This window comes from Doryrhamphus excisus, chromosome 1, assembly GCF_030265055.1.
Source record: "Doryrhamphus excisus isolate RoL2022-K1 chromosome 1, RoL_Dexc_1.0, whole genome shotgun sequence".
Taxonomy (NCBI): Eukaryota; Metazoa; Chordata; class Actinopteri; order Syngnathiformes; family Syngnathidae; genus Doryrhamphus; species Doryrhamphus excisus.
The window spans coordinates 34,333,121-34,346,916 of NC_080466.1; the positions used below are offsets into that span (position 1 = coordinate 34,333,121).

Genomic DNA, 13,796 nt, shown 5'->3' on the forward strand with positions numbered 1-13,796 from the left:
ACACAATATCCCACAAAGCTTTTGAGCTCTTCCAGAATATGCACCTATTTCAGCTATATTTTCTTAGGACTTCCACAATGGTCTTCACTTATTCCCGCTTCTGGGCACACCCACTACGCTGTGATTGATCCTGGGCATGCCCTTTTAAGGAAGTCTCCAGCTGCATGGAATTGGTGACTTTGTACATGAATTTTCCTTGTATTCAGATTACAAGAAGAATCAAACAAGGAAATATTCATATAGCAGCAGTGTCACAAGTTACTGAAGCAAAAACTAGCGATGGAGAAAACTTTCATTTATTATTATTTTTTTAACATTTCAATTCAGTATACAGCCCATATCACAATTCCACATGTTCAACCGGTGGGGGAAGAAGCTAAGCTCATTCAATCTACTCCTTTTCTGTCTCCCATCAAATTACAAATACATTTTACATCAACTGATAATATTGCCAGAAAATGATCAAACAAATGTGTTAAAACGAAGCTGAGGGTTGTAAATCTGTATGGACAAATTTCTGTAAATTGCACAAAGTGCAGTTGTCATGTCAGCATAGTATTTCCCTGTTGTTCATGATTCTTCTTCCTTGTAGATTGTAAACACAAACCTCTTGTACCATTTCTTGAAATGGCTCATTTTAGTGCATTGCTTGAATTCTTGATTCAATCCGTTCTATAATTTAATTCCACATACTGATAGCATACTGATTAGCCATGTGTTTTTCTCAAGGTCATGTTTCTCCTCCCTTGATGAGAAGAACTGTATTGTATTTTTGGGTAGCAGGTTATTTTTTGCTTTATGCATAATTAAGATAAGATATGCCTTTATTCGTCCCTCAGTGGGGAAATTTGCATTGCACAGCAGCAAGAGTACAGAATTAGTTAAGCAGTACAAAATACACAATATAGAAAAATAAACAATATAAACAACCCAAGTATTAACAAAATCAACAGTTTTACACAGCGTTATATACAAATACAGTATGTAGATAATGTGAAACCAGATGAAATATATGACTATATACTGTCTATATACTATATACTATATATATACTGACTATATACTATATAATGTCTATACACTATGAGATCTTGCTAGTGAGTTAATGAGGCATTATATAAATACTTCACATTGAACTTAATATATTGCATTTAGAGTCCTTAATATTGCACGTGGAGGTTGATCAGATATTGAGAATGGAGTCTGGAGTAACTATACTGAACGTAAATTGTAGCTGTTTGAAGGTTTACTAGGTCAACAAATCTTAAAGGTTGTGATTTTAGAATTTTTAATTTTTCTACAAATATCTTACTTTGTTGAGGATACAGTGTTGGGCAACTAATGGTGGTGGTTGTCTCCAACTTTGTCAAGAACTCCTGAGACCTATTTTTTGAAAGACTGGATGGTTTGTTCCGACCAAAAAGACGTCACACCGCTCAGCATTCCAGGGAAAGCCTATGCCAATGCTTCACTGATTGTAGGCGTTTTGGAATAATAATGTGGATTTCATCCTGTAGGAAACCCTGACAGAACTGCTGGAGCTCGGTTTATTACCCGACAATACTGTTTGTTTAGAATGAAGGGTTAGGAATTGGGACAGGGCTGCATGGTGGTCAAGTGGTTAGCGCGCAGACCTCACAGCTAGGAGACCAGGGTTCAATTCCACCCTCGGCCATCTCTGTGTGGAGTTTGCATGTTCTCCCCGTGCATGCGTGGGTTTTCTCCGGGTACTCCAGTTTCTGTGTGGAGTTTAACATTTTGTTCCAAAATATTTTTTAATAATGTTGTTTGTTTTTAAACAATAATTTAGTACCATTGAAAATGACTGAAGGCTGCACGGCGGTCGAGTGGTTAGCGCACAGACCTCACAGCTAGGAGACCAGAGTTCAATTCCACCCTCGGCCATCTCTGTGTGGAGTTTGCATGTTCTCCCCGTGCATGCGTGGGTTTTCTCCGGGTACTCCGGTTTCCTCCCACATTCCAAAAACATGCTAGGTTAATTGGCCACTCCCAAATTGTCCATAGGTATGAATGTGAGTGTGAATGGTTGTTTGTCTATATGTGCCCTGTGATTGGCTGGCGACCAGTCCAGGGTGTACCCCACCTCTCGCCCGAAGACAGCTGGGATAGGCTCCAGCACCCCCCTGAGGATAAGCAGTAGAAAATGAATGAATGAATTGGGACAGGTCTAGGCAAAGGGAGTTAGGCTAAGGGACGGATCCCCGAAAAGTAGCCTTTTCTTCCATTTGTCCAATCCTGCCGGTTCAAGTGCTGCTCCTGAAATGTGCAGTTTGGTTTTGTAGAGAAAAGACTGAACAAAGTGATGATTTTTTTCGATTTAAAGTACCGTTGCTTTGATGACGCCAATGATGTAGCTGCTGATGATGAAGATGGCTTTTGACATAGAATGCTCCCATGATGTAATCGTAAACTCCTACTCAATGTTCCTCCTGCTGAGAACCGTCGGAAAACAAAAAAGTATTAAGAGATGGCAAAAAAATCAAGATGAGCTACAATGGCAACTCTTCATACACGTCTGTCTATGATGAACTACGTCTTACCAGAAAACTCAGCGATGCAGTCATCAGGGTTGACAATGTTGAATTTTATATTCATAAGATCATCCTTTGCAAGTGCAGCCAGTACTTCAGGTCAGTTGAAGAAAATTAGGATTCAGAATTTTGGATTATTTGGCTAGAATGTTGTTTCTATCTCTCTTTGTCCCTGATGTTCAGAGCCCTCTTTCTGCGTTGGTCAACCCCAGAACAGACGGTCTACGTCATACAAGGTCTTAACCCTCACTTAATGCAGCTCTTTGTGGAGTTTGCATACACGGGCTCTGTGTCAGTGATGGAGGACAATGTGAAGGACTTATTGCTAGCAGCTGACAGGTTTAATGTGACCGGCATTGTTGAATCCTGCTGCACATTTCTAACAAGGCTGCTCTGCCCAGAGAACTGCATCGGCATCTGGCAGTTCACAAAGAACTGTTACACCCCAGAGCTGCAGCTCAAGGCCTACCAATACATCCTTTACCACTTTGAGGAGGTTGCAACCTCTCATGACTTGCGGCAACTCTCGATGCAGGACTTCTGTGACATCCTTGACAGAGATGACCTGATAGTGAAAAAGGAAAACACCGTTTTTGAGGCCATCCTACACTGGATTGCATATGCCCCAGAGGAGCGGAGCGGAAACTTTGTAGTGCTTCTGGCCAAAGTAAGTAACCATCACCTGTTTTTTGGGTCTGTCAAAAAACGTGTCTCATTAAGACTCTGTGTGGGTTCCCTCGTGACAGTTTGTTTGTGTTCCCTGTCTGGGCTTTAGTTTCCGTTTTTGACACCCTTATTTTGTCTGGAACTTCCTACTTTGCCCTGTCTTCCTTCGTTGCCTCAATCATCCACACCTGTCCCTAATTTGTGTTGGTATTTAGTTCAGTTGAGGTGGCTCGGGCATCTAGTCCGGATAAGCGGAGGAAAATGGATGGAGGTATTTAGTTCAGGTGTGTGCGTCTCCCCGTGTGGGATCATTGTTGTTTGACCTGGGGTCACGAGAGCTTTGCGGTGCGACCCCAGGATGCAGAGAACAGGACCAAATGCATCCATCCATTTTCCTCCGCTTATCCGGGTCCGGGTCGCGGGGGCAGCAGTCTTAGTAGGGAAGCCCAGACTTCCCGGTCTCCGGCCACCTCCTCCAGCTCCACCGGGAGGACACCAACGTGTTCCCAGGCCAGCTGTGAGACATAATCCCTCCAGCGTGTCCTAGGTCTGCCCCGGGGCCTTTTCCTGGCTGGGCATGCCCGGAACACCTCACCAGGGAGGCGTCCGAGAGGCATCCGGAACAGATGCCCGAGCCACCTCAACTGACTCCTCTCGATGTGAAGGAGAAGCGGCTCTACTCTGAGCCCCTCCCGGATGACTGAGCTCCTCACCCTATCTCTTAGGGTGAGTCCAGCTACCCTACGGAGGAAACTCATTTCAGCCGCCTGTATCCGCCATCTCATTCTTTCGGTCATGACCCAAAGCTCATGACCATAGGTGAGGGTGGGAACATAGATCGACCGGTAAATTGAGAGCTTTGCCCTCCGGCTCAACTCTCTTTTCACCACGACGGTCCGGTACAGCGACCGCATTACTGCCGAGGCTGCACCAATCCGTCTGTCGACCTCACGCTCCCACTTTCCCTCACTCGTGAACAAGACCCCGAGATACTTAAACTCCTCCCCCTGGGGCAGGACCTCATTCCCAACCCGGAGGGATCCCTCCACCCTTTTCCGACTGAGAACCATGGCCTCTGATTTGGAGGTACTGAGTCTCATCCAAGACGCTTCACACTGCAAACCGTCCCAGTAAACACTGAAGGTCACAGCCCGAAGAGGCCATAAGAACCACATCATCTGCAAATAGCAGAGATGAGATTCTAAGGCCCCCGAACTGGACTCCCTCAACACCTTGGCTGCGCCTAGAAATTCCAAATGCAAGTAAACAATATTTATTTAAGCAATAATTGCAGCAGAAGGAAAAGCAACTCAAGTAGCAGACGGACAAACAACAATGATCCCACACGGAGAGACGCACACACCTGAACTAAATACCCAGGTGGAGGAGTTTAAGTATCTCGGGGTCTTGTTCACGAGTGAGGGAAAGTGGGAGCGTGAGGTCGACAGACGGATCGGTGCAGCCTCGGCAGTAATGCGGTCGCTGTACCGGACCGTCGTGGTGAAAAGAGAGTTGAGCCGGAGGGCAAAGCTCTCAATTTACCGGTCGATCTACTATGTTCCCACCCTCACCTATGGTCATGAGCTCTGGGTCATGACCGAAAGAATGAGATGGCGGATACAGGCGGCTGAAATGAGTTTCCTCCGTAGGGTAGCTGGACTCACCCTAAGAGATAGGGTGAGGAGCTCAGCCATCCGGGAGGGGCTCAGAGTAGAGCCGCTTCTCCTTCACATCGAGAGTAGTCAGTTGAGGTGGCTCGGGCATCTAGTCCGGATGCCTCCCGGACGCCTCCTTGGTGAGGTGTTCCGGGACTATGTCTCACAGCTGGCCTGGTGTCTTCCCGGTGGAACTGGAAGAGGTGGCCGGCGACCAGGAAGTCTGGGCTTCCCTACTAAGACTGCTGCCCCCACGACCCGGACCCGGATAAGCAGAGGAAAATGGATGGATGGATGGATGCATTTGGTCCTGTTCTCTGCATCTTGGGGTCGCACCACAAAGCTCTCGTGACCCCAGGTCAAACAACAATGATCCCACACGGGGAGACGCACACACCTGAACTAAATACCTCCATCCATTTTCCTCCACTTATCCGGACTAGATGCCCGAGCCACCTCAACTGAACTAAATACCAACACAAAGCCTAGACAGGGAACACAAACAAACTGTCGAATCGCTGACACAACCAAAATATCTTGTCTTGCCGCTTTGTAGGTGCGTCTCGCACTCACGAGCGTAGAGTTCATCGCCATCAACGTGTTGACCAACCATCTGGTGCAGAACAGCAGCAAATGCCTGGACATGGTTGCTTTTGCTACCCGAGTGATGTGTCACATGGCAACAAACTCTGTGTGCGGATACCGCAATCCCGTGGCTCGTCCTCGCCTACCGTCTGCCATCCTACTTGCGATTGGCGGCTTTAGTGGGCCCAATCCAACACACCGCATTGAGGCCTATGACGTGCACGCCAACTGTTGGGACTACCTGGTAGACAGTATGGAGCAACCCCATGCTTACTTTGGTACTGCCTTTCTCAACGACTCCATCTACTGTGTCGGTGGCTTTGATGGCAGGAAGCATTACAACACCGTCAGCCGCTTTGACGTCAGATCACGCTCCTGGCATGAAGTTGCGCCGATGCACTATCGCCGCTGCTCTGTGAGCGTGACTGTGCTAAATGGATGCATTTACGCAATAGGGGGTGTTGACGGACGTGTGAGGCTAAAGACTGCAGAATGCTACACACCCGAGACCAACCAGTGGACTCTTACTGCTAGTATGCATGAGCAGAGAAGTGATGCTAGCTGCACATCCCTCAACAACAAGGTGGGTGAGGCTTATATAGGAGTATAATATCCAACATGTAACTGTGTGCACAAAAGGTTCTTAGTACTTAGTACTAATGGTGGTACCCACCATTGCCCTTCAATGACAAGCAGTAGCACAAATTGTGGAAATGTTTTAATATAAACTTCTCAAATGTCTTTATTTAATAATTGACATGTATTAATTTAAATCTGAAAAAACTGTAACGGGGGCTGGTGGACTCGTGGTTAGCCTGTAGGCCACACAGTAAGGCGATTGGAAAGACCTGGGTTTGATTCTACGCTTGTGTGTGGGTTTTCTCCTGGTACAAAAGCATGCATGTTAGGCGACCAGTCCAGTGTGTACCCCGCCTTTTGCCCAAAGACAGCTGGGATAGGCTCCAGCATACCCCCACAACCCAAGTGAGTATAAGCGGCATAGAAAATGAATGGATGTTACAGGGTGCTAATTTTTGAACCTGTTGCAAGCACCCAAGCATGTATGTAAGCGCTGGTGATGTCATTTTGAGCCAGTTCCAAACAGTCCCCTTAATGCAGTTTCAGTACATTGTTATATCTGGGGAGTTGAATCAGAGCATTTGCACATAGACCTGGATGAAGTGAAAAATCAAGCTTTGATTCAACACTCAGTAGGTAAGAACCTTTTTTCTGTAGACCACCCCTGTGCTTGGGTCAATAGAAAGGATCTTTTTATCCATTGGATTGTTTTCACTCAGTGATCCGGTCCCATCTGCATGCAACTATTTACTAATCCAGCAAAGCTCAGACACAGGTTTTTTTCAACTCACCAAAAAAAAAAAAAATATTCACAAGCACTCACGTGCACACAGGGCATAAGAATTCAATTCAGGCCAAAAGTTTGGATGCACCCACAATACAAGTTAAGGATCTCAACCCCACTAGTAAGGCAAGAAATTCCACTAAGTAACCCAGAGGCACACCTGCGAAGTGAAAACCATTTCTGGTGACTACTTCATGAAAGCAATACTTAAAGCTAGGAGAATACACATCTGGAAGTTCATATATTACGTGCGGAGTTCCCCAGGGTTCAATACTGGGACCAAAACTGTTCAACTTGTACATCAATGAGATCTCCAAAGTTACGAAAGACTTAAAGCTGGTATTATTTGCGGATGATACCACTGCTTTTGTTCTGGAGGGAGTACAGACGAAATCATTAGAAAGGTCAGACAAGAAATGGTCACAATAAAAAGATGGTTTGATGATAATAGATTGTCCTTGAACCTAAGTAAAACTAAATCATGCTGTTTGGTAACAGCAGAAAGGACACGTACCAGCAAATACAAATAGACAGTGTGGACATTGAAAGGGTGAAGGAAAATATATTTCTGGGGATCACAATAGATGAAAATATGAGCTGGAAACCTCATATTACAAATATACAACATAAGGTGGTTCAGTATTGAACAAAGCAAAATTTGTTCTCAAACAGAAATCACTCCACACTCTTTATTGCTCTCTGGTTCTACCATATCTTACTTATTGTGTGGAAATATGGGCTAATAACTATAAAAGCAATCTTCACTCGCTAAATGTACTGCAAAAAAGGTCAGTAAGGATAATTCATAATACTAACTCCTTATTTCTAAAATCACAAATACTTCAACTTGCTGATATAGTTCATCTTCAAACAGCTAAAATAACGCATAAGGCTAAAAATAAGCAATTAGCTAAAAATGTCATATCTGTTCTCTACAAGAGAGGAGAAATATGATCTCAGGGAAGAAGTACATTTGAAACACTTCTATGCTAGGACTACGTTATGCTAGCCATAGCATTTCAGTATGTGGAATCAAACTATGGAATGGATTGAGTAAGGAAATCAAACAATGCACAACGATGAGCCAATTCAAGAAACAATACAAGCAGTTGATGTTTGCTAAATACAAGGATGAAGAGTCTTGAACCAGTCATGATGTGCTATATATATCACTATATTGACACTTACTATGGTACCCATTATGGCATTGGATGCTCATATCACCTCCTACTTCGGTACGAGGTACATTATTAAAAAACAAAACTTAAACTGTATTATGGAAAGCAGGAAGTGAACAAATGTAACAGTTAGTGATTGTAAAAGTACCAGATGGAGGTGTAGGATTCAATAAGCTTTGCTTCTTCCTACTCCTTTTGGACATGTGGAACTGTGAACTGATTATGGGATGCACTCAATTGCAATCGGATGCATATTCAAATGAAATAAAACCATTACCATTACCAAACAACACCAAGGGTTTGCAGGGTGGTCAAAACATGGAGGAATCTAAAATATAGGTTATTTCACACTTTCATCCAAGTACATAATTCTACATGTTCATTTATTGTTATGGAGCCGTCTGTGAGAATCTACAATGTAAATAGTCATGAAAATAAGGAAAATGCAGTGTGTCCATTGTTTTGGCCTGTACTGTATATTCTGCCTATGAATCGTTCCTCCTTCACCTATAATGCCCCTTGGTACATCCCTGAGCTCCACAATATTAAATCCTGTAAACGCAAGCTTGAGAGACTACAAGAAATCTGGTCATCTCCAAGCCTACACAGATTTTCTACTGCAATACAAAAATGCTTTGAGTCACAACACTACAACAATCTTTTTTCAACAATCAACACACTTCTAAAGGCCATCCTTCACCATCACCAAATGTAACCATTTCCGATCTCCAGTCCAACATTGACAAAATTCACAATCTCCCCTCTGCTCACTCGTCTCTAGACCCAACGCTCTCTGGCTCTGTTCATTCATTCTCTCATTTCAAACCCATCTCACCTGTGCAACTCACCGAACTCATCAGGACTCCCACTTGCTCCCTGGATTCTATTCCTTCCTCACTCATCAAACGCTGATTACCACTCTGATCTCCTCACTTACCACTGGCTCCGTTCCACAGTCTCTCAAGATGGTAGCAATCACCGCTACACTCAAAAAGCTTGGCCTTGGCCCATATACAACTTCCCGTATCCATCCAAAATTCATGAACGTGTCATAACTACTCATTCAAACTCACCTTAAAGGGAACCTATTATGCTTTCTGACCTATAAATGTAGTTAGAATGTTGTATTCTGGTGTTAAACAATACCAAAGTTTCAATTAATGAGGTTTGCGCATTTGGAATTGAACCATGCAAGAAGTTTGGGATGGCTCAAAACGCTCGGTTTGAGAAGGTGTGGTAAAACTGCCCCTTTGTGATGTCACAAAGGGTTGTGGCTGTAAGCCAGATAAACTCTCTGCCCTCCCCCAATCTCTGCGTCTGTGTTTCACACTGTTTTTATGAACATGGATGTGAAATATCCGCCAGATTGTTGCTGGAGCCAGAAGCAGCGTGCTATTGCCGTGAAAGGTGCATTAATTTTGGACACCCTGTGCATCCACACGGCGCCCTCATGTCCGGCTTCTGACAAAGTGTGTCCAACAATGAGTGCTATCCCTCGGGCAGGCGAGGTTGGCACACGTCCGGCTTCTCCTGAGCTCATACACGATAAGTCAATTAGCTCTCCAAATACTTTATTCATTTATTATCAGCTCCTATACCCACTATATTAGAAGATGGGGTTCATTCGTAGTTAGGAGGCACTGCCCGTAGGTGGGCCGTGGGTGGAATAAATTAAAACAGACCATTTGGAGGGAAACAAAAATCCAAGGAAATACAGCTGGAATAGGTGCATATTCTGGAAGATCCAGAAAGTTTTATTGTGTTATTTTATGTGTTATTATGTGTAGCTGGTTGGAGGCTTTGATGGTGAAGTCGTTGAGGATCGGGTCTTTGATACCGGCGGTTATACTGGCATCTCTGCAACCAAATTTGTCGAGTACTGTACATAAATCCAAGGAAATAACGCTGGAATAGGTGCATATTCTGGAAGATCCAGAAAGTTTTCTGTGTTATTGTGTGTAGCTGCTCTATAGGAGTCCTCAACTCAATACAAAGGGTCAAAAAATTTGCATAATAGGTCCTCTTTAACTACAACAGCCTGTTTGAACTGTTACAGTCTGGCTTTTCTCCCAAACACAGCACTGAAACAGCTCTTCTTTAAATCTATAATTATATTCTTCTCTCCTCCGACTCCGGCTATCTCAGCATCCATCCTCCTCCTCCTGGACCTTACCACGGTCTTTGACACCGTCAGCCATTCTAGCCTCAATATCACCGACTGCTCTGTGCTGGCTTCAGTTATAACTCACAAATCGACAAGTTTGTGCAGATCCACTCCTCTTCCATAGCCCCTTTATCGCAAGGTGTTCCGCAAGGTTCGGTGTTTGGTCCTCTCCTCTTCATCCTCTACATCCCGCCCACTTGGTAACAGCATCCGTCGTCATCGCCTCAGTTTTTAGTTATGCTGATGACATACAACTATAGCGCCTTTATTTCAAGGTGTTGCCCCAGGTTCAGTGCTTGGTCATCTCATCTTCATTCCCAACATTCCCCCCCCGACTTGGTAACAGCATCCGTCATGGCCTCAGCTGATGAGATACAAATATACATCTCCACCACCTCCATCAACTCCAAAATCCCACCACCCTCACCAACTGCCGAACTGATAGCAAAACCTGGATCAAATGCATATTTGTCAAACTCAACAGTGACAAAACAGACTCATCTGTCCCCAACAGACTCAGAATCATCATTGGTCCCAACATCACAAAATCGGGTCAAGACTTCTGCCCACTTCTGAACAACACTACCCACACTCCACACTTCATATAAAAAAAATCCGAACTCTACATCACAAAATCGGGTCAAGACTTCTGCCGACTTCTGGACAACACTACCCTCACTCCACACTTCATATAAAAAAAATCCAAACTCTACATCACAAAATCAGGTCAAGACTTCTGCCGACTTCTGGACAACACTACCCTCACCCCACACTTCATATGAAAAAATCCGAACTCTACATCACAAAATCGGGTCAAGACTTCTGCCGTCTTCTGGACAACACTACCCTCACTCCACACTTCATATAAAAAAATCAGAACTCTACAGAACTTTTTACTTTAATGACTGACGTCAAATATACTGAATAAAGGACTGAATCCTCAAACATGCCTAATAATTGAGGACACAGTGTGTACTGGATGTCACCTTTAATGACTCCTTTTGGTTCCAGGTTTACGTTTGTGGTGGTTTTAATGGAAATGAGCCCCTGCGAACAGCAGAATACTATAGCCCAGAGACCAATGACTGGACCATGATTGTCCCCATGAACAGCTGTCGCAGTGGCATTGGAGTCATTGCATATGCCAACCGTGTTTATGCAGTATGTGCAATGCTATTATTCTACTGTAGATTTGACCATGGCTGTTTTTTTTGAGCTGGTCTTTGACGCCTAATTCTTCTTGTCTTGAAGGTTGGAGGCTTTGATGGTGACATACATCTGTGCAGCGCTGAGGCCTATAATCCGCAGACAGACACGTGGATTGTATTACCGTCTATGCAATGCCCCAGAAGTAACTTTGGCATTGAAGTCGTTGAGGATCGGGTCTTTGTTGCCGGGGGTTATACTGGCGTCTCTGCAACCAAACTTGTCGAGTACTTTGATGCTTCAGCCGGTATGTGGTTTCCAGCCTGTGACATGGGGATCTGTCGCGGCGCTTTGAGCTGCTGTGTGATGTCTGGGCTACCCAATATAGCCCACTATGTGACGCTGCGCAGTGACCTACCTTTGCTCCACTTGGAAGAAGTTACACTGGAAATGGAGGACGAGTTCTTGAACCTGGACTAATGCCTTGATCTGCCAATTGCAATGAAAAAACAGACTGACCCCTCATAAAGAAGGAACATAAGTCAAGACAGAAAATAAAAGGCAATTATTCATAATTGTGCTTCTTTTTTCAAAGCACTGTACTGGATAGACAAAATATCCTGATATGATTAAAATGTTTCATTCTCAATGGTGAAAGTTGGTGGTGGTGAAATGGAGCAATTTAAAATATATATATATTTACCTTTACACTGCATGGAGTCAGCCATGCCATGTCCAACATGATAGTGGGAAAAAAAGTGGCAAGTTTTTGGCTTATTCCCAACTCCAAATTTAGGATAAGTAAATCGGAGACAGCCGGCACGGTGGTCGAGTGGTTAGCTCACACGTAGGAGACCAGGGTTCAATTCCACCCTTGGCCATCTCTGTGTGGAGTTTGCATGTTCTCCGGTGTTCTCCCACATTCCAAAAACATGCTAGGTTAATTGGCCACTCCAAATTGTCCATAGGTATGAATGTGAGTGTGAATGGTTGTTTGTCTATATGTGCCCTGTGATTGGCTGGCCACCAGTCCAGGGTGTACCCCGCCTCTCGCCCCAAGACAGCTGGGATAGCCTCCAGCACCCCCGCAACCCGCTGAGGATAAGCGGTAGAAAATGAATGAATGAATGAAAGGTTTTGTTCCTAATTTCTCATCAGTTTCTCCTTTCTTTGAGGTGATCATCAGGACCAAGTGCCTTCACACTCTTCCTTTTCAATGGTCTTCTCACTTCCTCTTTACTAATCTTTGCTACTTCCTGGTCCACAGCAGACATCTCTTCTACTCTTCCTTCTCTCTCGTTTTCCTCATTCATCAACTCTTTAAAATACTCTTTCTATCTGTCAGTACACTTCCATTCCTATCCTTGACCACCCTAACCTGCTGCACGTCCCATCTCCGTCTCTCTGCCTCGCCAACCTGGATGCGACCATCACCTGTCTGTGCCTTGTGGTGGTCTCCCCTTGTCTCGCTCCCTCTCCTCAGCGTAACGATTGGCTGGAGCTGGGACAGCAGGACACACCCGTTCCCCTGTCAGACCCCAGGCTGATTGGAGGCAGCCCGGGAGCTGCTGGTTCTTCACTGTCCTTTCCTGAAGCCGTCAGACGCCACGACTCATCGACCGGCTTCCTCATCTCATGCAGCTGTTCCTGCGTCCTTAGCCAGTGGACTCTAGTTTGCCCTTTTTCTTGCCTTGTGTTATGTTTGTTCACTAAGAGTGTATTGCATCTGCATTCCGTGGTCCTGCACGGACCCCCGTAACACCGTAGAGATCCATCACTCCCTTCTTATTGTACTCCTGTTTACTCTCTTCATTCAGTCATTCATGTCCCACTTCTTCTTAGCTAACCTTTTTGGATGTATACATTCCTGCACCTCCTCATTCCACCACCAAGTGTTTTTGTCTGTTTCCTTTTCCAGATGATATATCAAGTACTCTCCTACCTGTCTCCCTGATGGTCAAGCACCTCCTGACCATCCAGATCCTGACTAGAAATCCTACAACACTACAATTCAGCTTCCACCATTTGGTCCTCTTCATCTTCCTCACCATGAGGGTCCTTCTACACACCACCATCCTATGCTGTCTGGCTACACTTTCACCTACCACTACTTTGCAGTCACTGATCTCCTTCAGATGACAGCGTCTACACAAGATGTAGTCTACCTGTGTACTCCTACCTCCACTCTTATAGGTCACCCTATGTTCCTCTCTCTTCTGGAAGAACGTATTCACTACAGGCAAAGTCAACCATCATCTGTCCTTCTGCGTTCCTCTCCTGAATACCAAACCTTCCCATCACCTCATCATCTCCATGATGTCCATTCAAGTCTGCCCCAATGACAACTCTTTCCCTTCTAGGGATGATCTGCATCGCTTCATCAAGGTCCAGACACAATTTCAGTTTTTCCTCCAACTCCCATCCTACTTGTGGGGCAAACCCACTAGCAACATTGAACATCACACCTTCAATTTCTAGCTTCTGACT

The 13,796-nt window shown here is 44.7% G+C and overlaps 1 protein-coding gene across 1 annotated transcript; it reads left to right on the forward strand.

The window, feature by feature from the left end:
• Positions 1-713: 713 nt before the first annotated feature.
• LOC131103615 (kelch-like protein 10) lies at positions 714-11,830 on the forward strand. Its single transcript, XM_058050442.1, has 6 exons — positions 714-729; positions 2,459-2,651; positions 2,736-3,219; positions 5,430-6,041; positions 11,175-11,324; positions 11,415-11,830. The coding sequence occupies exons 1-6, from the start codon at positions 714-716 to the stop codon at positions 11,787-11,789; spliced, it is 1,830 nt and encodes a 609-aa protein (XP_057906425.1). The 3' UTR covers positions 11,790-11,830.
• Positions 11,831-13,796: the final 1,966 nt, after the last annotated feature.

Bases quoted from the DNA above. Each gene is read 5' to 3' on its own strand.
- LOC131103615 (XM_058050442.1), top strand. The intron at 2,652-2,735 runs GTCAGTTGAAGA...CCTGATGTTCAG, and splicing joins AAGTGCAGCCAGTACTTCAG to AGCCCTCTTTCTGCGTTGGT. The intron at 3,220-5,429 runs GTAAGTAACCAT...GCCGCTTTGTAG, and splicing joins TTGTAGTGCTTCTGGCCAAA to GTGCGTCTCGCACTCACGAG.